General features: G+C 46.0%; 1 protein-coding gene across 5 annotated transcripts in view; it reads right to left on the reverse strand.

The window, feature by feature from the left end:
* Window positions 1–9,896: 9,896 nt before the first annotated feature.
* The window catches only part of LOC122543404 (calcitonin gene-related peptide type 1 receptor-like), a 96,238-nt gene continuing 79,273 nt past the window's right edge, over window positions 9,897–26,861 (reverse strand). For 4 of the 5 annotated variants that reach the window (XM_043682109.1, XM_043682108.1, XM_043682111.1 and 1 more), the window contains 4 exons: window positions 17,899–17,959; window positions 14,106–14,324; window positions 12,435–12,476; window positions 9,897–10,584 (listed from right to left, as the gene is read on the reverse strand). In XM_043682109.1, coding sequence (XP_043538044.1) covers window positions 10,378–10,584; window positions 12,435–12,476; window positions 14,106–14,324; window positions 17,899–17,959 — 529 coding nt within the window. In that variant the 3' untranslated portion in view covers window positions 9,897–10,377. Of the gene's footprint in view, window positions 10,585–12,434; window positions 12,477–14,105; window positions 14,325–15,599; window positions 15,667–17,898; window positions 17,960–26,861 lie in introns of all 5 variants that reach the window. The other variant, XR_006310015.1, reaches the window with a different exon arrangement.

Below are 26,861 nucleotides of genomic sequence, written 5' to 3' on the forward strand. Positions count from 1 at the left end.
GGCTCCAGCCTCATTTCTGATGCCCGAAATGCTCGGCTTTTGCCCAAAACGTCGATTGTTGCCTGACCTGTGCTTTTCCAGCACCACACTCTTGACTCCCATGTGATCTAACCTTCCTAACCAGTCTACCATGCAGGACCTTGTCAACGGCCTTGCTGAAGCCCATATAAACAATGTCTACCACTCTGTGTTCTTCTATCTTTTTGCTAACTTCTTCAAAAAAAGCTCAATCACATTTGCAAGACATGATTTCCCATGCACAAAGCCATGCTCTCGATCTCTAATCAGTCCCTGTCTTTCCAAATGCATGTAGATTCTGTCTCTCAGAATCCCCTCCAAAGACTTAACCACTACTGACGTCAGACTCACCGCTCTATGGATCCCTGGCTTTTCATTGCAGCCTTTCTTAAATAATGGTGCCACACTAGCCAACTGCCAGTCTTCTGGCACCTCACCCACAACTGTCAATGATACCAATATCTCTGCAAGGGGCTCCACTAATTCTCTAATATTTCTCTATTAATTTGCTTCAATTCCACTCTCTCACTAAACCCTGTGTTCCCCATTATTTCTGATGTTATTCATGTCCTCTTTTGTGAAGACAGAAGTGAAGTATGAATTAGTTTGTCAGCCATTTTTGTGTCCCCCATTATAAATTCCCTGTTTATGATTGGAGGAGACCTTCATTGGTTTCCACCAATCTTTTTACATACCTTTGGAAACTTAAACAGTCTGTTCTTCAGTTCCCCACAAGCTTACTCTCATACTCTATTTTCCCCTTCTTAACTATTCTCAATCCTCAAATCTATTTTTTGTCACGCCTTTTTTTTGCATCAAATACTATCTCTGACTTCCCTCCTAGGCCATAACCAGTCCCTCCTAGTCACTGTTCTCTTTGTACTCTTGCACCAGACTGGAATAAACCATTTTTGCAGTTCACTCATTTGCTCCTCCAATATTCCAGGAAGCATCCCATCAGGTCCATGGGACTTATCAATCTTTACCTCCTTTAGTTGCCCAAGCATTTTTCCTCTAGTGGTAGTTATTGTATTTACTTTCTCTCTTCCTTTGCCCCATGATTGTTTATTAAGTTTGGAGTACTGTTTGTGTCTTCTACAGTGACAACTAATGCAAAGTATGTATTTAACTCATCTGCCTACTCTTAATTTTTATAGGTTTAAAAAAAATCTTTTGATGTCTGCCTTGATGTTACTTCTAAGTTTACTCTCAGTTTATTTTCTCCCTTTTTTTGGCCATCTTTTGTCAGTTTTTTATAACTTTCCCAATTCTCTGGATTATCACTAATCTTTACCAAATTGTGTGTTGTTCTTTCCATTTGATACTATCCTTAACTTCACTGGTTAACCACATTTGCCGTATTACCTTCCGAGAATCCTCCTTCATCATTGAGATATGTTCTTTGCTCTGCGCATGAATTATTTTCTTAAACATTTGCCATTGTTCCTCAACCAAAGGGAAATAGAATACCCCTGGCTTTAGGTATTGGTTGCTAACTACATCATCCATCTCCAGAGTTTGAATACTTAATGCACAGCGAGCAAACCAACATCCAGAACCTCAACCTGAGCTACAAATCTTCTCAAAACTCGTTCAATATTTGGTCATAATGATGGAACAAACAAAATAGCATTATGCTGCAGTTAATTAAGTCGTGGGAAGGAGTTAGAAGAGCAAATTTGGAGATAAAGTATTAAAAGATGCTAGATCTACAGAGCAGTGATAATAGAGGACTTCCATTATCTTGTAAGACTCTTGAATAGTAACTGTGTAAAGGGTACAGATGGAGAGTAATTTCTGAAATGAAGTATGTTTCAGCAGGAGAGTGTTGAGGGAACAGTGACCACAATATCATGTTTGGAATAGTTACAAAAAAGAACAAGGACAAGTCAAGCAAAAAATTGTGCCCACCCAGCACCACCCTCTTCCACTTGGCTGAGCTCATCTTCACCCTCAACAACTTCTCTTTTAACTCCTCTCATTTTCTTCAGGTTGGGGTGGGGGGGAATGTTGTGCCCTGGGTATGCACATGACCCCTAGTTATGCCTGTCTCATCATGAAATATGTGGAACATTCCTTGTTCCAGTCCTATTCTGGCCCCCACCCACAACTCTTTCTTGGATATATTGATGATATCATTGGTGCTGCTCGTCGAGAATTGGAATGGTTTACTGATTTTGTTTCCAATTTCTACCTTGCCCTCACTTTCACCTAGTTTATCCTCTCTTCCAGCCTTCCCTTCTTCGACACCTGTTTCCATTTCTGGGGATAGACTGGCCACCAATATCGACGTTTCGGGCAAAAGCCCTTCATCAGGATTCCTGATGAAAGGCTTTTGCCCGAAGCGTCAATTTTCCTGCTCCTCGGATGCTGCCTGACCTGCTGTGCTTTTCCAGCGCCACTCTGATCTAAACTCTTGTTTCCAGCACCTGCAGTCCTCACTTTTGCCTGGCCACCAATATCCACAATAAACCCATCGACTCCCACAGCTACCTGGACTACACATCCTCCCACTCTGTTTCCTGTAAAGACTTCATTCCATCCTCCCATTGTATATGTTCCGACGAGGCCAACTTCGATAAGGGCGCCTCTGAAATGTCCACCTTTTTTTTTTAGATTAGATTACATTACAGTGTGGAAACAGGCCCTTCGGCCCAACAAGTCCACACCGACCCGCCGAAGCGAAACCCACCCATACCCCTACATTTACCCCTTACCTAACACTACGGGCAATTTAGCATGGCCAATTCACCTGACCCTGCACATCTTTTGGACTGTGGGAGGAAACCGGAGCACCCGGAGGAAACCCACGCAGACACGGGGAGAATGTGCAAACTCCACACAGTCAGTCGCCTGAGGCGGGTATTGAACCCGGGTCTCAGGCGCTGCGAGGCAGCAGTGCTAACCACTGTGCCACCGTGCCGCCCACCTTCTTCCTCAACCAAAGATTCCTCAGCACCGTTGTTGAGCGTCGACTGCGTGACTGCTTCACAGAACACCTACGTTCTGTCCGCAAAAAAGACTTCCAATTGCCTTCCACTTTAACACAACATCTGACCAACATCTCTGTCTCAGGCTTGCTGCAGTGCTCCAGTGAAGCTCAGTGCAAGCTGGAAGAACATTTCCTAGCTACCATCAGGTCTGTGGAAGGGTCACTTGACCTGAAAAGATCACTCTGATTTCTCTCCACAGATGCTGCCAAACCTGCTGAGCTTTTTGATCGCTTTCTATTTGTGTCTCTGTTTGCTGGAGAAAGATTGGGTGAAATTAAAGAGGTTTTACATCCAAGTGAATTGTTAACTGGCCTGAATGGGAGGTATCAGAGGTTACTGGGTAACTAAGTATGGAAGTTGCAGAGGATTTGACCAATCTTTCAATATCTGGATATACCAGCGAACTAGACAATTATAATGTTACAGCCCTGTTTCTTTTTAGAAAAAGGAGATGGTTAAACCTAGCAATTGCAGACCAGGCAACACTGCTGGTGGGGAAAACTTTCGAGGCAATCACCTGAGGCAAAGTGGTTTGGCATTTGGAAAAATGCAGCGTAATACAGCATGAATTTGTTGAAGGCAGATTGTGTTTGGCCATTGAGTTATTAAATGAAATAGCAAACAGGGTTAACGAGGCTAATGCAGTTGCTGCTGTGTTTGTGGATGTTTTAAAGATACCTGATTAAGCTTCACACACACTTGTTGTCAAACTTAAACTCGTGGGATTATGGGGACCCTTTTGACATGTATAGAAATGCGGTTAAGAACCAGAAGCAGGGGGTAGTGGTAACCAGTTGTTCTTCAGACTGGAAGGGTGTGTGCTCTGGTGTTCCTGGTATTGGTGTTCAGACCACTGCTGTTTTAGAGATATGCCCTCTCAGATTTTCCAATCAGGATTGGAACCCCAATTTCCAATTCTGATTGTACACAAAAAAAAAAGTACTTTCAGAGACGATCAACATAACCCCCTAACAAATAGGAACAGGAGTAGGCCATTTAGCCCTAGACTACCCCACCTTTCTACAAGATCATGGCTGATCTGCCCAGGCTTCAACTCTTCTTTTGTGCCAGCTCCTCATAGCCTTGATTGTTCAAAAATCTATCAACCACCTCTTTCTATACTTTCAATGATCTCGTCTCCGCAAGTCTCTGCGGTAGAAACTTCTAGACATTCACTAGACTCTGAGAGAAGAAATTTCCTTCACAGCTCAGTGACAGAATAAGGGGACACTTTTTTAAAACTATACCCCCTAGTTCAACATTTCCCTGCTATTGGAAAAATCTTTTCAACATCTACCCTGTCAAGCCCCCTCAGAATCTTGCAAATTACAATAATCTTGCAATAATGTTCGAAGAATCTTGCATTCTTCTAAGCTCTAACGAATAATGGCCTAACCTGCTTTGCTGTTTTTAATAAGTCAACCCCTTCGTCCCAGAGATCAGCAGAGTGAATCACTTTTCAACTGCCATCAATGCCAGAACATATTTTCTTAAATGTTCACAATAATCCAGGTGTTGGCCTCATCAACAGCCTGTACAATCATAACAGGTCTTCTGCTTTTAAACTCCAATACCCTGGAAATAAAAATCAAAATTCCATTTGCCTTTTTAGTTACTATGCCTGATAATTTTTTGTGTTTCACGCACAAGAATACCCAGCCCCCTCTGTGCTGCACATTTTTGGAATCTCTATCTGTTTCAATAATAGTCTGTCTTTTCATTCGTCCTACTAAAGTGCATGACCTCATACTTTCCTAATAAACTCCAGCTGCCAATTGTTTTCCCACTCACTCAACATATGTATCTAACAGATCGCTTAGGTCCTCATCACAACATGCCCTGTCACCTATTTCTGTATCACTAGTAGATTTGGAAACATTACTCTCTGCCCCCTCCTCCAAGTCATTAACAGAGATAGTAAATTATCTATAATTACATAAACAGGATAGGTTTGGAGGGATATGGGTCAGGAGCAGGCTGGTGGGACTAATTTAGTTTGAGATTATGGTCAGCATGAACTGGTTGGACCGAAGGGTCTGTTTCCATGTAGTATGACTCTCTGAATGATCCTTGTTATACTTCACTAGTTACAGCTTTCTAAAAAAGACCCATTAATCCCAACTCAGTCTTCTATTTGTTCACAAATCCTTAATGCATGCTAATATAGTGCCCTCCAATACCTTGCAATCCTATCTTATGCAATATGTGATATCTTATCAAATGCCTTCTGAAAAACCATTTACTGGTTCCCCTTTCTCAAGGCTGCTCATTGATTCTTCAAACGAACAAAACCAATTTGTCGAACATGATTTCCTTTTCACAAAACCGTGTTAACTCTGTTTGATTACATTAAGCTTTTCTAAATTTCCTCCTTTTTTTCCTTAATAATGTACTCCAGCATTTCCCAACACCAGAGGTTAGGTTAACTCGTCTATAATTGCCCGCTTTCAGTCTTTGAACAGGGGCAGTTTTCCAATCTGCTTGAATCCTCCTAGAATCCACTGAAGCCTGGAATATTTTGCTCAACGCTTCACTAACTCTGCAGCCACTTCCTTTAAAATCCTTGGATATGGGTCATCAGGTCCTGACAACTTGTCCACGTTTTGTTTCATGAGTTGATTACTTTATCCTGTTTCCTCCCATTAGCACCTTGCTTCTAGGATATATTGGGATGTTTATAGTGTCCATGAAGACTAATGCAAAATATTGGTTTCAATTTCAAGGTTTCAGCCTTGAGCCATTATCTGTGTGGAGTTTACACATTCTCCCCATGTCTGCATGGGATTCCTTCAGGTGCTCCGGTTTCCTCCTACAGCTCAAGGGTGTGCAGGTTAGGGTGGATTGGCCATGCTAAATTGCCCCATAGTGCCCAGGAATGTGCAGGTTAGGGTGGATTGGCCGTGCTAATTTATCCCATAGTGTCCAGGGATGTGCAGGTTAGGGTGGATTGGCCATGCTAAATTGTCCCATAGTGTCCAGGTATGTGCAGGTTAGGATGGATTGGCCATGCTAAATTGTCCCGTAGTGTCCAGGGATGTGCATGTTATGGTGGATTGGCCATGCTAAATTGTCCCATAGTGTCCAGGGATGTGCAGGTTAGGGTGGATTGGCCATGCTAAACTGTCCTAGTATCCAGGGATGTGCAGGTTATGGTGGATTGGCCATGCTAAACTGTCCCGTCGTGTCCAGGGATGTGCAGGTTAGGGTGGATTGGCCGTGCTAAATTGTTCCATAGTGTCCAAGGATATGCAGGTCAGGGTGGATTGGCCATGCTAAACTGTCCCGTAGTGTCCAGGGATGTGTAGGTTAGGGTGGATTGGCCATGCTAAATTGTCCCGTAGTACCCAGGGATGTGCAGGTTAAGGTGGATTGACCGTGCTAAATTGTCCCATAGTGCCCAGGGATGTGTAGGTTAGGGTGGATTGGTCATGCTAAATTGACCCATAGTGTCCAGGGATGTGCAGGTTAGGGTGGATTGGCCGTGCTAAATTGTCCCATAGTACCGAGGGATGTGCAGGTTAGGGTGGATTGGCCGTGAGAAATATTGAGATACAGGGATAAAGTGGGAGGGTGGGGCTGTGTGGGATGCTCTTTGGAGAGTCAATGCCAACGCGACAGTCACTGTAGGGATCCTCTGATTATCTATTTCCCTGTTCCTTATTATTGATTCTCCAGTCACATCCTCCAAGGGTCCTGCACTCATACTTTAGCTTTCTCTTTCTCTAAAAGCTCTTGCTGTTGGTTTTTATATTTCTGGTTATTTATTTTCATAATAAAGGTTCTTCCATTTTACTCGCTTTTTATTCCTCTGCTGCTGGGTTCTGAAAACAACCTCAATCCTCTGGTCGATCACGCGTATTCACTGCGTTGCACACTTTAATCTTTGATAGGATACGTTCCTTGATCACCTTTGTTCACCACAGGTTCCTTCCTTCTCGTTGAGTCATTCTTTTTAATCAGGATAAATTTTTGCTGAGTCTTATAAACTATTGAATGATCTGCTTGAACACTCCCTGAGAAATTCCTGTCCAGGAAGCTTTTCTCCTGAAGCAGAGTAAATAGGTCCTAGGAATCCTGAAAAATTAAGGAGTGGAGAGGATGAGCATATGGATGAGTGCTCACGGTAGGTCAGGGAAGAAGGTGCCCAGTCTGGTGGGTGTTGGGGTGGGGGGTGAGAAGGGAGGGTGTGCCAGGGGCTCAGTTTAATAGTCACTTGGGAGTTCAAGCAGGTTTTTAATCCTCTAACCTTTCCTGGGTAACTAATAGGTGAGTTGGAACCCAGTGAATATCCAACTTGAACATCTGCTAATGGAAGATTTCCTGTGTGGACAATTCCTGTGGAGTCAGCTGCGTCAACAATTCCACATGGTCCCTACGCACGACTCTATGCTAATGTCACAACAACTGTGTCATTGGCACTTCTGGACCAAAAAAGACTCAGACTTGGTAAAATGCTCAAGTTGACAGATGACACAAAACTCAGAGATGTATTAAACAATGAGGAGGATAGGAGCAGGCTTCAGGAGAAAAGGCAGAGAGGGAGACATTCTGGTGAGAGAATGCAAGGCACTCAAAAGCAAAAGAAGAATGTAGCTCCTTTTCCAACCTCTCCTTGGGGCATGGTACAGAGCAGATCCATCTTCGCCCCTAGATGGAGGCTGGGAATTGAACCTCTCATTTCATTTTGTCCCCATTGGACCCGGAACTGTTGCCTTTCTTGCTGGCTATCCTTCAAAATTAAATGTGAGAAATCATTGGGCTCTTCGGCCTTGGAGTGCTCCACAGCAGAGTTTTCCCAATGCCTTTGCACAGAGTTCCTAGCAGAAGTGCATGGATAGCGCACGGTGCTGAACCCTGACTGATTTTCAGAGCTATCACAATTCCAACCAGCAATATTCCATGGTTTATTTTAACCTCTTTCAGATTCACAAACAGACCAACATTAAGCTGAAAGATTCAGAAATGGTTAACAAGTAAGCATTCACATGTGAAGATTCCAGAATGCTGGGGATCAAGTAATGTGTGATTAATATTGTAAGTACAAAGTCCGAATCAGAAACTGGGAAGTGGAGACTGAATGATACTTATCACTCAGTTCCCCTATTTACAGAGTGGTGCTGGAAAAGCACATCTGTATCCAAGGAGCAGGAGAATCGATGTTTCGGGCATAAGCCCTTTATCAGGAAAGTGGGAGCGGCCCAAGGAAGGATCCTTGTAGAGAGAGGCACCACCCTCCTGACCTATCCATCACCTTTCCCATCTATCTGCTTCACCCTCCTCTCCGATATATCACCTTCTCCCCCACCTTCATTTCCCTATCGCATTCCCAGCTACCTTTGCCCCAGCCCCAACCCCCTCCCAATCTCTCAACCTCCTTGAGCCACCCCCTTATTCCTGATGAAAGGTTTATTCTCCAAATGTCGATTCTGCTGCTCCTCAGCTGCTGCCTGACCTGCTGCGCTTTTCCAGCACCACACACTCAACCCTGATCGCCAGCATCTGCAGTGCTCACTTTCTCCCCTGTTTACAGACCCAGACTTCACATTGTCTGATTTCTAGCCCCTGAAAGCTGGGGGGGGGGGGGAGAAAAATCTCTGGACTATAATGAAGGATTTTCCAAGGCGGAGACATAAGCAAGCCGTTCATGTCTGACTGTGCTTCCCAGATTTTGTTTGAATTCATTTGGGGACTGGCTGGATCAGCATTTATTGCCCATCTCTCCTTGCCCTTGAGAAGGTGGTGGTGAACTGCCTTTGGTCCATGTGCTGTAGGTAAACCCACAATGTCATAAGGGAGGAAATTCCAGGATTTTGACCCAGTGACACTGAAGGAACTGTAACATACCTCCCAGTCATGATGGTGAGTGGAACTTGCAGGTGCTGGTGTTTCCTAGTCTTTGTCCTTCCAGTGGTTGTGAGTTTGGGAGGTGCTGTCTACAGCCATTGTGAAAAGGTCCAGCAGGTGGATCTAATAGAATATGAGTTGCCCGATTGGGGCTGTTAACCGTGCCCAATCAGGGAGCCCTGGCAGACAGTTATAAACAGGAGTGTCAGGTGGTAGTGTAGGGGGGAAAAAAGAAAAAAAAGAAAATGAGCTGGCTCTCATGCACGTGTACCATGCACGTGTAAATAAAGTGATGGTGATGGGTTACAGGCATCTGTGGAGTTATTTCACTGTCTAAAGATCCTTGGCAAGTTATTGTTGAGCTATGTATATAATTCAACAGAGGTCATTCCCTGAGAGAACGGGCAGAAAACATCAGGTATAGTATTCCTGCCTCAGTAGAAGGTAATGAGCAGAAATCCCTAGATTCTCAAAGGTGGAGAGAGGCCTGAGTAAGGCCTCAATTCAGTTGGTACTAGCCAGCTGGCCCAAGTATTCCTGGGAGTCATGCATCAAATGATGTATTATGGTTTACTAGAGACTACTGAATGGAAATGATTCACAGCAAGATGTAAGCTCATATTTTTCAACCAAAGAACACTGATTGTAGCTCTAAAGTGCATTATGAAGCATGTTGAGATGTCCTGAAACTATGCAAGGGTCAACTGAAATGCATTATCCTGAAATGCATAAACTGGCTCTCGTACTAATTTTACAGAAAGACAGGAAATCATAGAATCCCTACAATGTGGAAGCAGGCATTCCGCCCATTGAATCCACACCGACCCTGTGAAGAGCATCCCAACCAGATCCACGCCCCTCCCCAACACCCCATTCCCTGCATTCCCCATGTCTAATCTACTTAGCCTGTACATCCCTGGAAACTACGGGGCAATTTAGTATGGTCAATACACCTAACTTGTGGGAGGAAACCGGACCATCCAGAGGGAACCTACGCAGACACGGGTAGAACATGCAAACTCCACACAGACAGTTGCCCAAAGTTGGGATTGGACTTGAGTCCCGGGTGCTGTGAGGCAGCAGTGCTAACCACTGAGCCACCGTGCTGCCCCAAAACTGATTTTGTCACAAGTTCACCAAAGTGTCATAGTGTGTCCAGCAGTGCCTCATGCTATGTTAAAGGCAGTGTCAAAATACTTCTATAACTTCTGAATTTTCAGAACAGTAATTCCAATCTTAAGGCCTTTCTTCCTGGACCATTTTTCATGCCTGACGTTTTGAACAGTTCAGAAAATCTCCCAAGTAGCATAACGAGTGAGTCACTGGGTTACAGAAACATCAACATATACATCAATTTGATACATAACAAGAATTAAACCTCCAACAATTCCTTGTAATTAGACCACCAAAAGATTCCGAAGCCATAGGGTCATGCTGTATAAAAAGGAAAGCCATTTTTCTCTCTCTCCTGCGAAGATATTGAAGAAAGCCTGAGAGACCTGGTGGTGGTCTTGATTTTCATTCACATGTGGATGCCTGGCACTTTCACTGCAACAGTCTCAGGGCAGCTTTTGCTGTTGAGGTGGTTGCTATTCGTGGGCTGGGTGAGCATATATCTTGCGATCTCTGTCACAGACGTTGCATTGGAGTGTGAGATATCTGTGCTTGTTAATTGGTGGCTGCATTGGACCTTGTACTGTGACCACTGCCTTTTAAACGCACTTTGCACCTAAAGGAAAAAGGCCCTGTTAGTCCAAACATATCTCAGTGACCAGAATGTCAACAAGCTTCCACTATTTGTGAGAGCAATATTGAGCAAATACCTCTCATTGTTCTTGCCTCACATGGGAACACTGCACATTAGGCAGAAAGGAGGGAAACTGTACTGCATTGGCCAGTTTTTTTCAAGACCTCTCCGGGCTGGAATTTTCTCAGAGGACTGCTCTAAGTCAGCATGTACAATGATAGACACAAGAGTCTGCTGCAGAGGCCTACCAGCACCCAGAGCTTCCTCTCTCTACTCCAGCAGAGAAGGCTGGTGACCACTCCCCTCTGCATGACTGGAAACTGGGCTGGGGAGATGGGGTATCCACTGACCATCCAAGTATCACCTTCAGGCGAATGAGAGCAGTAATGTCAATCTTACAGAGTAGCAGCATGGAGGGGAGGCTTCACTAAAGCCATTATTGCCTTTTATAGATAGTATGGCTATTGTTGGACTCTTGACAACTTTGAAACATCAGCCTTTGAGGTTCTTCCAGCTGCACATCGGGAGAAGATTCAGCAGATTGCTGGCTGGGACCTCTGATGGGAGGCTGGAGTTTGGCAGAGCAAGAGGTGATCACCTCAAGATTCTGAAGGGGCTTTTTGGGGCGGATACTGAGAAGTTATGTCCCCTGGTTGGGGAACCTGGAACATGAGAAAAGGGATTGATCATTTCAGACTGAGATGTGGAGAAATGTCTTCACTCAGAAGGTTGTGAATCTTTGGGATTCTCTGCCCCAGAAGGTGTGGATGCTCAATTATTGAATCGATTCAAGGCTGGCACAGACAGATGTTTGGTCTCATGGAATCGACAGAGAGAGGGTGGAAAAGTGGAGTCGAGAATGAAGATCAGCCATGATCATATTGCCTGGCAGGGATGTACCAAGTCCTCTGTTCCTCCTATTTCTGATATTTTGTAACAACTACTATAGTTGAATCAGCTAAAGTTTTCTTGAAGGTAGAGACCCTGCCCAAGCCCCGTAACAGCTGGGTAGTCCCAGGGCCAAAACCAAAGCAAGGCGTGAGTGTACATCAGACGCTGGAGATGAGAGTCAAGATTAGAGTGGTGCTGGAAAAGCACAGCAGATCAGGTAGCATCCGAGGAGCAGGAAAATCGATGTTTCGGGCAAAAGCCATTTCCTGATGAAGGGTTTTTGCCCAAAGCGTCGATTTTCTGGCTCCTCGGATGCTACCTGACCTGCTGTGCTTTTCCAGCACCACGCGAATGAATACAAAGCTAGTTCATCCCAAGGTTATGATTCCTGAGCAACAGGCTCTTGCAGTCAGTGTGTCCAGTGTTGCATACAGCAGATTGGGAAGTTAGTGAGCAATCCCCAATCATTTATAATTCATAGACTCAAGTTCCCACTGACATCCTGGTCCCCAAAAAGTAGAGACGGTGGTATAGTGGCCTAGAGGGCCAGGTTAATGCCCTGGGGACATGGGTTCATGGCATCTGGAATTTAAATTCGTTGACTAAATTGAAATATAAAGTTGGCCTCACCATCATCAATTGCCGTAAAAACTCATCTTGTGCACAAATGTCCTTTAGGGAAGGAAATTGCTGTCCTTATCTGGCCTGGCCTACATGTGACTCCAATATGTTCAATTCTTAACTGTCTTCTGAAATGGCCAAGCAAGCCCCTCAGTTCAAAGGCAACAAGGGATGGACAACAAATGCCGGCCTTCCCCACGATGCCAGCATCCCACGAAAGAATAAATTAAAACCATCCCAGATGAGCAATCTTGGCAGCAGAAACATTGTACTAGGAACAGGAATTCGACTTGAATGGGCATTGTGGAGGTCAAACTCACCTCTCCATTATAAAAGCAGAATATCGTTGTCACTGGTATCGCCTGTGAAAGAAAGCAGATTTATTTGTCACTTCGCTGCATTTGAGAGTTCCCTATCCAGTCAAGCCCAGTCATTCTCCCAGCTCTGGGAGATCAAGTCTGTCAGGTATTTCAGTTCAGAAGCAGCTAACCCTCTGCAATTTGGAATGGGCTGGACTGTTCAAATGTGAAGAATCAGTTGTGCGTGAATTAGTCACACTGGAACAGGAACAGACTTCGAGGAGAAAGTGAGGTCTGCAGATGCTGGAGATCAAAGTTGAAACTTTATTGCTGGAACAGCACAGCAGGTCAGGCAGCATCCAGGGAACAGGAGATTCGACGTTTCGGGCACAGGCCCTTCTTCCTGAAGAAGGGCCTGTGCCCGAAACGTCGAATCTCCTGTTCCCTGGATGCTGCCTGACCTGCTGTGCTGTTCCAGCAATAAAGTTTCAACAGGAACAGACTTCTCAAGTAGGTTACAATGTGGTTTAGGGGATCTAGGAACATGAAAGTCAGTAAATCATTGATATGACAAGGACCATAGTCCATCAAATTGACCTTGGAACATGCTGATATTTGCGTGATCCATCGCCTGGCTCTCTCTCCTTATGGATTAGTTCCCCACCCACAAGCTGGTAACATCAGACAGTGACCAATTGGACTGTGGAGCTCTGCATGTGAGGAAGTCCCAGGAACAACCTGGATCCTATCTCGCGAATGGGGATACATCGAGGGAAGGGTGGTTGTTTGGGAGTGTGGGTCTACTGTGCCATCATGATATAGCTGAAACTTTATTGCTGGAACAGCACAGCAGGTCAGGCAGCATCTAGGGAACAGAAGATTCGACGTTTCGGGCACATGCCCTTCTTCAGGAAGGGCATGTGCCCGAAACGTCGAATCTTCTGTTCCCTAGATGCTGCCTGACCTGCTGTGCTGTTCCAGCAATAAAGTTTCAGCTTTGATCTCCAGCGTCTGCAGACCTCACTTTCTCCTCCATCATGATATAGTGTTACCAATATACAGGTTTGCAGTACAAAACAGATCATGGCCTATAGACTGGAAACAAACAGAGCTGAGATATCACCAGAACATCTGCTGGACAGAACCAGATGGATAGGCAGATTACAGTTGTTTTTAAATCTGTGGTACGGTATCCCCATTTAGGCTCCAAACTTAAATTCAAGGATGCCAACTGTTTTATCTGAGTTGCAATGTTAAACAAAATCAAACCACTTCTCTGCTTTTTCCAGAGTGTTGCCCTCATGAGACATCCTTCAGCATCTCAGCCAAGTGACAAGCAGGAGTCACTGCACAGTGGTCAGGAGCAGCACCCCAAGGCTAATTTTGCACCAATACCAAATCTAAGCCTGTTTCAGATGAGAGCAGCTCAGTCCCCAAACAGAGCCTGGGATCTTCCTCTGTCCCCTCTGTGTAGGGTAGCTGGTGATGCACACTAGTGATACTTTGCCCTATACATGCCCCAGCTGTATGCCCATTGCTCATGATTCAGGTGGTTTGTGAGCGGCACAAAGGTAGGGTTTGGATTGGTTTTACGGCAGACAGCATGTCAATAGGGCTCAGCCCTCACCCTAACAGGAAGCTGGGCATTGGTCATGGTCTGGTTGTCCACCAGAATCCATGAGGATACTTTACCTGATAATGTAGACAGATGTGCATCACGTGTTCATAAATCTCTCCGGTAATGTGCCCCTTGGGCTTTGCTGGAACCAGCACATACTGAATGCCAAGCAATGGCACCAGAATCAATGTGGCTCGTACCACCTTCATGTAGGCTTTCGACTGCGCCTGGTGGGTAACCCTCAGCTTTGTGATAAGAACTCGAACAATGTTGAGTAGAAAAAACAGGTTGACCTGGGAGACAGGGCAAACAGAGAGTTATGAGAGATAAACAATGGCATCCAAATCAATCAATCCTCAGTCCAGCCCTCAGTGGTTCACAGACACAGGGCTGCTTGAAGGGCTTTGCCTGAAACGCTGACTCTCCTGCTCCTCAGATGCTGCCTGACCTGTTGTGCTTTGCCAGTGCCACCCTCTTGAGTTCCCAGTCACAGCTCAGTCCCGGCCCTTCCAAGCACTCACATGCATGGAACGATTTCATGGCGACCAACTGGAACTTTACTGAGGGTAAATCAGCACTGATTGACAATCTGACTGCGAAACGATACTGGCTCCTTATACAGCTCCTAGGAGTTGGGAGCCTGACAGTTTTCACGCTCCCCATCCCAAGGAGACTGAAGTCAGTGGGAGAACTGGGAAATTCCTGATGGCTGTAGTTGGTGAGCTGAGCAAGTGTACTCTCGGCTCAGAGAATCATAGAATCATTCAATACAGAAGAAGTCTTTCGGCCCATTGAGTCTGTACTGCCAAAAAATACACTACTACCTACACTGGTTCCATTTTCATGTACTAGGCCCATAGCCTTGAATGTTATGACATTTCAAGGGCTCATCCAAGATTAGGAGGTTTCTCACCTCAACTACCATCCCAGGCAGTGCATTCCAGTCCCCCATCACCCTTAGTGAAAAAACATTTTGTTAAATCCCGTCTACAACTCCTGCCTTTCACTTTAAAATTATGCCCCTTGTTATCGACCCTTCGAGTAAGGGGCATAGCTGCTTTCTATTCACCCTGTCCATGTCCCTCATAACCTTATACACCTCTATCAGGTCCCCCCCTTAACCTTCACTGCTCCATGGAAAATAACCCGAGCCTATCCAGCCTCTCTTCTCAGATGCAATGCTCCATCCTTGCTGTGTCCTTCCAGCCTACTGCTTGTCTACCTTGGAATCAGGCACCTCTAGTTTTTGTTTGTCTCCCTCGTCTCCCACAGCAGCTTGAGATACAACCCTTCAAAATCTCCAATACCTCCTTGCTTCATATATCAATCTGCTCAAGAACCTCACAGTCCATTTTTTGAATTCATCTCTCCTCAGTGAAGTCAGATGTCAAGTACTTGTTTAACACTCTCCCAGTGTCCTCTGGCTTCACACACAGATTGCTGCTTTGTTCCCTCCTTTTTCTGTGGTTATTCTCTTCCCCTTGATATACTTGTGCAGATTTTCCCAAATCTTGCCCTCATCTTAAATTGGTTCATGCTGAGTTTAAAAAATGGAATAAGGTACATACCAATAAGGCCGTACATATTGGGCCATGAATGACGTACAGGAGATGTGTGCCTGAACTGATCCAGCAACTAGAGAAAACAGAAGAGCAGATTCAGTTGCTGAAATGAACCCATCAATTCCCAACATTTTGTTGATACACCATGCAGGGCTGTTGCATTATTGAACTGACCCCAGGAAACGTCACCCTCTACCTGAGAAGAGTAGGCTGGAAGGACACAGCAAGGATGGAGCATTGCATCTGAGAAGAGAGGGGCGGCACGGTGGCACAGTGGTTAGCACTGCTGCCTCACAGCGCCAGAGACCCAGGTTCAATTCCCGCCTCAGGCAACTGACTGTGTGGAGTTTGCACGTTCTCCCCATGTCTGTGTGGGTTTCCTCCGGGTGCTCCGGTTTCCTCCCACAGTCCAAAGATGTGCAGGGTCAGGTGAATTGGCCATGCTAAATTGCCCGTAGTGTTAGGTGAAGGGGTAAATGTAGGGGTATGGGTGGGTTGCGCTTCGGCGGGGCGGTGTGGACTTGTTGGGCTGAAGGGCCTGTTTCAACACTGTAAGTAATCTAATCTAAAACCTTGTAGAAACTATTGTCCCCAGTTTACTTGATGATTTGTGATTGGTTTCACAGTGGATTGTGTCCCTGTCTCTGAGCTAGAGCTCCCCAGTTACCCTGGAGAAAGTGGTTGTGAACTGCTTTCTTGAACTGTTGCAGTCCACGCTTGAACGTTCGTGTTGGTGTTGAAACAGCTCACAGATTGTGTTAACCATCAGGCAGTGAACCGCTTCTGAAGAAGTCATGCTGGACTCAAAACATTAACTCTATCTCTTTCTCCACAGATGCTGCCAGACCTGCTGAGTTTGTCCAGCAAATTCTGTGTTTGTTTTGCAGCATCTCCAGTATTTTGTTTTGACCAAATTAGTGAGCAGTGACAGGAGCGACTGACCGCAGCATCGTTTTCTGTGCCCCCAGCCTGACCTCACACCATGTGATTTTTACTGGAAAAGCTGGAAGCTCAAAGTGAGCTAGACAAAAGCCCAGGACTTGATACTAAAGGGGAAGTTGGGAAATGATGGGGGAATGGCAATGTTACTGGATGTGTAAATCAGAGATCCAGGCTAAACCCTTGGGGAAATGAGTTCAAATCCCACCACAGCACCTGATGGAAATTAAAATCAATTAATAAACCATCATGATTTTTCTTTTTAAAAACCTCCTGGTTCTCTAATGCTCTGCTGTCCTTACCTGATCTGGCCTTGAAATAACTCCAAACCCACTGCAATGGCATTGACTCTTAACTGCCATCTGAAATGGCTGAAGGGAGAGGCTACAATCTCCTTTTCCAAAGAGGTGGTCACCATTTTTTAGATCTCCAAATCCCATTTGGCCATGAAGACATCCTTGAGCTTAGGACTGGTCTATCCATTGGGACTGCTGGAATTATAAGGAAGGGGAAGGGGGGATCATTCCCAACAGAGTTGGTAAATGGATTGAAATGGGAGTGTTGGAAAACCTGGGCGATGGATAGCAGGGCAGCCAATGGAGGGGCCTACTCCAGCCATTCTCCCATTTCAGGCAGGTAGACACCAGAATGATTGAACTGACCCCTGATCCTGGCTCAGCAATGGAAGCTAGTTGAGAGGAGAGTCCCCAAGCTCACCGCCAAAGAGTTGTGACCAATTGATTCAAATGCTGCTCGACATCCCCCACAGCTCCATTTTACATTCCTTGAAGATACAGGCCCAGAGCTCCCTTCATTTTGTGGTTCCCTTCTCATCTAGTGGGCAGCACGGTGGCACAGTGGTTAGCACTGCTGCCTTGCAGTGCTAGAGACCCGGGTTCAATTCCCGCCTCAGGCAACTATCTGTGTGGAGTCTGCACGTTCTCCCCGTGTCTGTGTGGGTTTCCTCCGGTTTCCTCCCACAGTCCAAAAATGTGCAGGTTAGGTGAATTGGCCGTAGTGTTAGGTGTAGTGTGGGTTGCTCTTCGGGGGGTCAGTGTGGACTTGTTGGGCCGAAGGGCCTGTTTCCACACTGTCAGTAATCTAATCTAATCTCATCAACCTGCTCTCACTGAATTCCCACGTTCCCCTCCACTCTCCGTCCAGTTTACTTCTTTCCCCCAACCCAATGTTTCACTGCTCTGACCACCCATTTTGGTGGTGAGATGGGAGGGGGGGCTCGTGATTCGATTCTAACTCGTGTTTTATGGAATTATCTGACATATTGGATTTTCCTTGGGCCTGTGCTGTCTCACAGTAACAAAGCTCCTATGCAGAGCCCAAGGCAAGCAGGTGGAAATGTTCTTACTTGTCGTTGAAATATTTGCTTCTGGCAGCTGCGTGTATAATGGCTGGAATCAGTGGGAACCCTGAAAGGAAAACAGAGATCCAGCATCAATTCCCTCATTCAGCAAGGGTCACATGGCACAATATTCCTCTTTCTATTTCAAGGACCTGGGCAGTGCTGAAGTTCCAGGTGTGATCAGATTACTGGAAAGAGCACTAATGGACAGGAGCTATAAGGTGTGAAGAGATGCAACAATTGGCTTCCAACTTTGCTTGACGGCCATGAGAAAGGCTCAGGCGGAAGTTCCTCTTCGTCACCAGCTGCTGCCAGGGAGGGTGGAGGTGCCAGACAAAATGAGCAGCAGGAGTGGAATGGAGATCCTGAATATTGTCCACAGCTACAGATCAAGGATGGCTCTTGGCAGCCACGTTTCACAGTGGGACCCTTCCCGCATTGTGTACGTCAGCCTTCCTCCCCTCCCCTACACCATGTTCACCAGCCCCAATCAAATCAGTCCAGTTTTACCCAATTCCCACTTTCTCCATCCTCTACTGCCAGAAGTCTCACTCCTCCATTCCTCCTATCAGACCTCATTCATGTCCCCTCACCCTCCCTCCATATCCTGAGATGGCAGTACGCCCCAATTTTTCACTCCCATTCTGAGGAAGGGCTACTGGACCTGAAACGTTAACCCTGCTTTGTCTTCACAGGTGCTGCCTGATCTGCTGAGCTTTTCCAGCTACTTTCTGCTTTTGTTCCACTCCCATTCCTTGTGCCTCTACTACACCCATCTCGTTCTTTCCCCCGTATCTGCACCACCCCCAGGCTGTTGTCCCTTGTGAGAGGCTGGAGGGCTGAGTGTTCATGAGATAGTACAGTCCACAGGAGGGCTACAGGGACTGAATAACATTTCTCCAATACAGGAAGAAGACCTGAACACCAGTAAACCCTCAGGTCCTACCGATGGGGAGACTATAATCTTTCAGGCATTTGTCTCGAGTGTCAGAACATCACACTCCGATCACATCTTGATTGCACATTATCAGTATCTCAAAAGGTCCATTGCCTACTATTGCCTTCTCCTTTGCTCTTCCAAGGTCACCACCTGAAGATTATGAGCCACGCCCCAGGAGAGGACAAAGACTGGATACATCCATCACAAGATCTAGTGTTGTAGGCCACAGTGCAGATGCCAGCCCACTTGGGTTGGCCCTCTTCACTGGGGAGTTGGGAATGCACTTGGCAGTTCTCACAGTGAGTGGCATGAAAGGGATGAGAAGAGTGGCAGGGGCAGCTGCTGCGATGGGAGCTACACGGTGCTGATCAGGGCAGCTCATTGGGGCCAACCATGAAAAGTTTGGGAGAGCGGCAGCAGCTGGGCTCTCCATCTACAAGGGAAAGAGAGGACGAGGATTTCAACTCAAAGGCCTGATGGTAGTCATGGTAACCACAGCCACAAACGTTCGCACCATAGAGTTGCACAACACAGAAAAAGAATCTTCGGCCCAACTCGCCCAAGACGACCAGATATCCTAAATTAATCTAGTGTTATGAAGGTGTGGGTGGACTGTATCTTTAAGAGAGTTAAAAGCTAGCAAAGACTACCTGACAGCACTAAGTATTCTGAAAAAAAGATACAATGTAACATGTGCTCCAGCTACCAAACTTCAATCCAGTTTGAATTGAGTATATTGACAATCTTAAAAGCCAATGACACAATCCGATGCTTTGGGGCATAAGACTGGGGAAAATTGAACAGTTGGGGGCAGCTGCTAAGCTACCAGAATGTAAAGACTGTCTGAAAAATAGCTCTCTTAAAGGCAACTTTTTCACAGAGAAGTGGTTCATGTTTGGAATGATTTGCCAGAAGAAGTGGTGGAGGCTGGTACAATTATAACATTTAAAAGGCATTGGTACATGAATAGAGTCATGCATCATGAAGCCATCTCCTGTCTTCCGCACTATCACAGACCCACACAAGCTGTTTACTCACGTGGTCCTCTGTAGATGGCTCAATACCTCTGCCTTACAATCTCCCTTCAAAATAAAACAGGATAAAATAACCTCTTGAAAGCCATAGCATCATCACAACAGCTCCAGCATGAGACTGATGCATTTAGGTATCTGCTGTTATAGTATCTCTTACATTAAGCACTGCAAAATCTGGCTTTGTGTTTGGGTCCCATCATTTTTACACTCTTGTCTATCTGAAGGCAGACAGGACCTGCCTATTTCCTTTATCCTGCACCTCAAAGATATTGAAGCAGTCCATGTCTGCATCCAGCAAGCCTTGAACAACATCCCGGCTTGCGCAGGCACATGGCGAGTAGCATTCAGAATTGCAAAATTGTTATGGTGCAGAGGAGGCCATTCCCACCCATCCTGTCTGCACTGGCTCCCGGAATGAGTCACTTAGTTCCATGTTCCCTCCTTCTTCCTGTACGTCTGCACATTGTTCCTTTACAGATAACAGTCCAACTCTCTTCTGAATGCCTCAATTAAAACTGCCTCATCCACACTCACAGACAGTGCATTCCAAATGTTAACCACTTTTCTCCTATTATTTCTGCTTCTTTTACTAATTACTAAATCTGTGCTCTCTGGTTCTCAATCCTTTCATTAATGGGACCCATTTACTCTGTCCAAATTCTTTGTGATTTTGACATCCTTTCAAATCCATTAATATATTTCAACCTTCTCTTCTCCAGGGAATGCAGTCTCAACTTCTTCAAACAACCTTGGTTCCTTGGGACCATTTACCTGAGACTTCTCTGTACCTTGCTTCATGCTTTCAAGTTCCTCTGGAAGTGTGGCTGCCCCATAGAATTGGACACAATACTCCAGCTGAGGTCTTATGCAGGTTCAGCATAACCTCCCTGCTATTATGCAGTCATAGAATCATACAGATGTACAGCATGGAAACCAACCATTTGGTCCAACCCATCCATGCCGACCAGATATCCCAACCCAATCTAGTCCCATTTGCCAGCACCTGGCCCATATCCCTCTAAACCCTACCGATTCATATACCCATCCGGATGCCTTTTAAATGCCGTAATTGTACCAGCCGCCACCACTTCCTCTGGCAGTTCATTCCATACACATACCACCCTCTATGTGAAAAAGTTGCCCCTTAGGTCTCTTTTATATCTTTTCCCCCTCACCCTAAACCTATGCCCTCTAGTTCTGGACTCCCCGACCCCAGGGAAAAGACTTTGTCTATTTACCCTATCCATGCCCCTCATGGTTTTATAAATCTCTATAAGGTCACCCATTAGCCTCTGACGCTCCAGGGAAAACAGTCCCAGCCTGTTCAGCCTCTCCCTATAGCTCATGATCATATTGAATGGCGGTGCAGGCTCGAAGGGCTGAATGGCCTACTCCTGCACCTATTGTCTATTGTCTATTGTCATATCCTCCAACCCTGGCAACATCCTTGTAAATATTTTCTGAATCCTTTCAAGTTAGCAAGGTTAGATCTCATGGAATACAGGGAGAATTAGCCATTTGGATACAGAACTGGCTCGAAGGTAGAAGACAGAGGGTGGTGGTGGAGGGTTGTTTTTCAGACTGGAGGCCTGTGACCAGTGGAGTGCCACAAGGATCGGTGCTGGGTCATCTACTTTTTGTCATCTACCAAAATAATTTGGATGCAAGCATAAGAGGTACAGTTAGTAAGTTTGCAGATGACACCAAAATTGGAGGTGTAGTAGACAGCGAAGAGGGTTACCTCAGACTACAACAGGATCTGGACCAGATGGGCCAATGGGCTGAGAAGTGGCAGATGGAGTTTAATTCAGATAAATGCGTGGTGCTGCATTTTGGGAAAATAAATCTTAGCAGGACTTATACACTTAATGGTAAGGTCCGAGGGAGTGTTGCTGAACAAAGTGACCTTGGAGTGCAGGTTCATAGCTCCTTGAAAGTGGAGTCGCAGGTAGATAGGATAGTGAAGAAGGCGTTTGGTATGCTTTCCTTTATTGGTCAGAGTATTGAGTACAGGAGTTGGGAGGTCATGTTGCGGCTGTACAGGACATTGGTTGGAATATTGCGTGCAATTCTGGTCTCCTTCCTATCGGAAAGATGTTGTGAAACTTGAAAGAGTTCAGAAACAATTTATAAGGATGTTGCCAGGGTTGGAGGATCTGAGCTACAGGGAGAGACTGAACAGGCTGGGGCTGTTTTCCCTGGAGCGTCAGGGGCTGAGGGGTGACCTTATAGAGGTTTACAAAATTATGAGGGGCATGGATAGGGTAAATAGACAAAGTCTTTTCCCTGGGGTCGGGGAGTCCAGAACAAGAGGGGCATAGGTTTAGAGTGAGAGGGGAAAGATATAAAAGAGACCTAAGGGGCAACGTTTTCACGTACATGTATGGAATGAGTTGCCAGAGGATGTGGTGGAGGCTGGTACAATTGCAACATTTAAGAGGCATTTGGAGGGTTTGGAGGGATCTGAGCCGGGTGCTGGCAGGTGGGACGAGATTGGGTTGGGATGTCTGGTTGGCATGGACAGGTTGGACCGAAGGGTCTGTTTCCATGCTGTACATCTCTATGATTCTATGACTCTAATATCCTTCCAATAGGAAGGAGGCCAGAATTGCACACAATATTCCAACAGTGGCCTAACCAATGTCCTGTACAGCCGCAACATGACCTCCCAATTCCTGTACTCAATACTCTGACCAATAAAGGAAAGCATACCAAACACCTTCTTCACTATCCTATCTACCTGCGCCTCCACTTTCAAGGAGCTATGAACCTGCACTCCAAGGTCTCTTTGTTCAGCAACACTCCCTAGGACCTTACCGTTAAGTGTATAAGTCCTGCTAAGATTTGCTTTCCCAAAATGCAGCACCTCGCATTTATCTGAATTAAACTCCATCTGTCACTTCTCAGCCCATTGGCCCATCTGGTCCAGAACCTGTTGTACTCTGAGGTAACTTTCTTCGCTGTCCACTACACCTCCAACCTTGGTGTCATCTGCAAACTTACTAACTGTACCTCGTATGTTCTTTTAAAACCGTGTTCAAAAACATATCTTTATTCATTCATAAGCCCATAAGACATAAGAGCAGAAGGAGGCCTTTCAGCTCATTGAGTCCACTGAGACAATGGCTGATCTGATCATCCTCAACTCCACTTTCCTGCCTCGCTCGATTCCCTTACTGGTTAAATATCTGCCTATCTCAGCCTTGAATATACTTACTGACCCAGCCTCGACAGCCCTCTGTGGGAAAGAATTCCACAGATTCACTCACCTCAAAGGGAAGGAATTCTACTTCATCTCTGTTTTCAATGAGCAACCCCCTTATTCTGAGATAATACCTTCTGGTCCAAGACTTTTTCCTCCAGGGGAAACACTCTCTCCACATCTCACCTGACAAGTCCTCTCAGAACCTTGCATGTTTCAATAAGGTCGCTGTACAGAGGCCGCGGTATCTCGTCACCAACTCACCCTTTAGTTACATGTGGAGAGCCCTTGACCCTGATCCAGCTCCCTCAGAGCCAGCTCTCAGAGTGAACAGAACCTCTGACACTCCTGTTTCATTTTTTTCTTTCTTTTTAACAAGTGCATAAATCTTTATTCAATGGCCACCACCAGGAAGAAAGGAAACACCCAAGTGGCCAGTAACAAGCAGTGCTCTTCTCAAAGGGCAATGCTGCGTGATCAAACAGTGAAGGGGAGGGCAGGGATTAAATTAAAATAGAGTTGGAGGGGGAAATAATGCACTCCACTCCCTGCGGTGCCCACCGCTCCCTGAAAATCTGGAGGGTATTGGTGGACACCGCGTGCTCCTTCTCCAGGGACACCTGGGCTCTGACATAACCACAGAAGACAGGCAGGCAGTCGGCCCTAACGACCCCCTCCACGGCCCGCTGCCTGGACCTGTTTATGGCCAGTTTGGCCAGACCCAGGAGTAGAGCCATGAGGAGGTCCTCTGACCTGCCCTCCCTCTCTCCGCACCAGGTCTAAAGATCAGGAACGTGGGACTGAAGTGTAACCAAAAACAGAGAAGAAGGTTTTTAAGGAAATCAAAAAGGGAGTGCAAATGACCACACCCAATATATACATGGTCCACGGACTCCACAACATCAAGCAGTTGGGCTGGGTGTCCGTGAACCACCACAATCTGCAGTTGCAGGGGATCGCTACATGCAGCACCCTCTGTCCCAGATCCCCGAGAGAAAGGGGGAGAACTCCCACATAGAGAGCCCTCCACTGGGGATCCCCACCACCCGGTGGGACACTCTCGTTTCTATCTGTCAGCCAGGGCTCTCTGAGTGGATAAGATTAACAGCCCCAATCAGGGAACTTGCATTGGAGGCAGTCCAGAGAGGTTCACTAGACCAGGTATGAGGGTCTATCTTGGAGAGGTTGAGTAGATTAGGCCTGTACTTGTTAGAATATTGAGGAATTAGAGGAAACTGTAGTAATTCGAACAGAGGTAAGGCGAGAATAACTGCTCTCGTCGTCAAGCCACATTTGACTGAATGTATCATGAAGAAGGTAAAACAATGACTGCAGATGCTGGAGACCAGATTCTGGATCAGTGGTTCAGGCAGCATCCGAGGAGCAGTAAAATCGACGTTTCGGGCAAAAGGAATACCATGTATCATAAAGAAGCCATCGATAAACTAGAGTCAATGGGAATCCAGGGAAATTGGACTCCATTGGTTGGAGTCATACCTGGCACACAGGAAGATGGTTGCGGTTGTTGGAGAACCATCTTCAGCCGCTTCATGGGAACACCTCCACCTGCAAGTTTTCCTCCAAGCCACTCTCCATCCTGACGATGTCACCATTCCTTCAGCGTTGCGGAGTCCAACCCCGGGAAGTTCCTCTCTAAAAGCACTGAGGGTGCAGCAACGCTGCAGTTCAACAGGGCTACCCACTGCCAGCTCCACAGCAACGATGCGTGGGCAAGAAATGGTGGCCCTGCCAGCAGTGCCCACATCCTATGAATGAACACCTGTTTTTTACTAAAGGGTGGATCTGCTGACAGGGGTTCCTGCAGCCTGAACATAGTGCTCGCCATTTCACCTCACTCAGCTCAAACCAGCAGCAGAAATTGTCTTCTGACAGAGTTGTTTACACCTTCTCAATGATCCAAACAGCTTCACGGACAATGAAATGCTCTTGAAGCGCAGGCATTATTGCAAACAAGGCAGCCAAATTGTGCACAGCATGCTCCCACAACTAGCAGTGAGATCAGTTATCATACCATGTGATTTTTCTGACATTGGTTGAAAGATAAATATTGGCCAGGACACCAAGGATGATTTGCTTTCTCTTCTTCGAATCCGGGCCATGGAATTTTAAGGATCAAGCAAGCCTCAGTTTAATATCTCAAATGAAAGACAGCACTCTGGAATACTAAATGGCCTGGACAGAGTGGATGTTGGGAAGCTGTAGGAGAGACTAGGACTCAAGGGCACAGCCTTAGAGTAAAGGGGAGACATTTTAGAATGGAGATAAGGTGAAACATCTTCAGCGAGAGAGTGGTGAATCTCTGGAATTCACTACCACAGAAGGCTGTGGAGGCCAGGCCAGTATATTTAAGACAGAGGTCGATAGGTTCTTGATTGTCAAGGAAATTAAGGGTTTAGATTAGATTAGATTCCCTAAGTGTGGAAACAGGCCCTTTGGCCCAACAAGTCCACACTGACCCTCTGAAGAGCAACCCACCCAGACCCATTCCGTTACCCTTTTACTCGACATTCACCCATGATTCATGCACCGAGCCTACACATCGCTGTACACTATGGACAATTTTGCCTGGCCAATTCACCTTACTTGCACATCTTTCAATTGTGGGAGGAAACCCACGCAGACATGAGGAGAATGTGCAAACTCCACATAGACAGTCGCCCGAGGTAGGAATCGAACCAGAGTCCCAGGCACTGTGAGGCAGCTGTGCTAACCACTGAGTCACCGTGCTGTCCGGTTATGGGGACAAAGTGGGAGAATAAGGTTGAGAAACTTATCAGCCATGATTGAATGGTGGAGCAGACTTGATGGGCTGAATGGCCTAATTTCTGCTCCTATGTCTTATGGTCTTATACCTCTGACGGTCAAACACTTCCTCAGTGCTGCACTGCAATGTCAGCCTGGATTCTCATGCTCAAACCCCGGGAGTAGGAATTGAACCCAGTATCTCCTGACACAGAACTAGGAGTGCAACCAACTCAGTTCCAACCACCACTTCAATGCCAGAAGGGAATAGGAGGGTGCATGGCTGTTACAAGATCTGATCATTTATTCTTAATGCACAGATCACTTGCCCAATCCAAGCAAAAGGATGTGGGGTATTGACTGTTAGAGTGGTATTCCTGACAGTACCTACCCCATCCAAGTATGTAGTACCAGAATAATTGCTGCTGCTCCACAAACACAGCCACGATGATGAGAGTGTGCAGGTAGATTCCCTCACAAAGCATCCAGAAGTAAGTGCAGCTTGTCAAGTACAAATGAATGAAGTTTAACACCTTACAGTCAACCTGCAGACAGAACACACACCGACACATCAGAGGCATCTGGCTCGAAGCAAAACACTGCGCACTGGCAAACATGGAGTACTGCGACCACAGCAGGGCTCTCAAAAATCAGAATCCACGACAAATGTAGAGAGGGCAAACGCAGACAATAGAAATAAACAAATGCTCCACAGACATTATGCAGCTGGAATATGTGTCAGTCTCAGTTTGAAAGGTTTACACTGCACTGTCTTGCAGACAACGGTTTTATTGTTTCACATAGATATAAGGTACTGGCAACCCTATGTTATCCCTGTCCTGGGAGTGTTTGATGGGGACAGTGTAGTGGGAACTTTACTCTGTATCTAACCCCGTGTTGCCCCTGTCCTGGGAGTGTTTGATGGGGGACAGTGTAGAGGGAGCTTTACTCTGTATCTAACATTGTGCTATCCCTGTTCTGGGAGTATTCGATGAAGGGACAGTGTATAGTGGGCTTTACTCTGTAGCTA

The sequence above is a fragment of the Chiloscyllium plagiosum genome, chromosome 43 (assembly GCF_004010195.1).
Source record: "Chiloscyllium plagiosum isolate BGI_BamShark_2017 chromosome 43, ASM401019v2, whole genome shotgun sequence".
In the NCBI taxonomy this organism is placed as follows: domain Eukaryota; kingdom Metazoa; phylum Chordata; class Chondrichthyes; order Orectolobiformes; family Hemiscylliidae; genus Chiloscyllium; species Chiloscyllium plagiosum.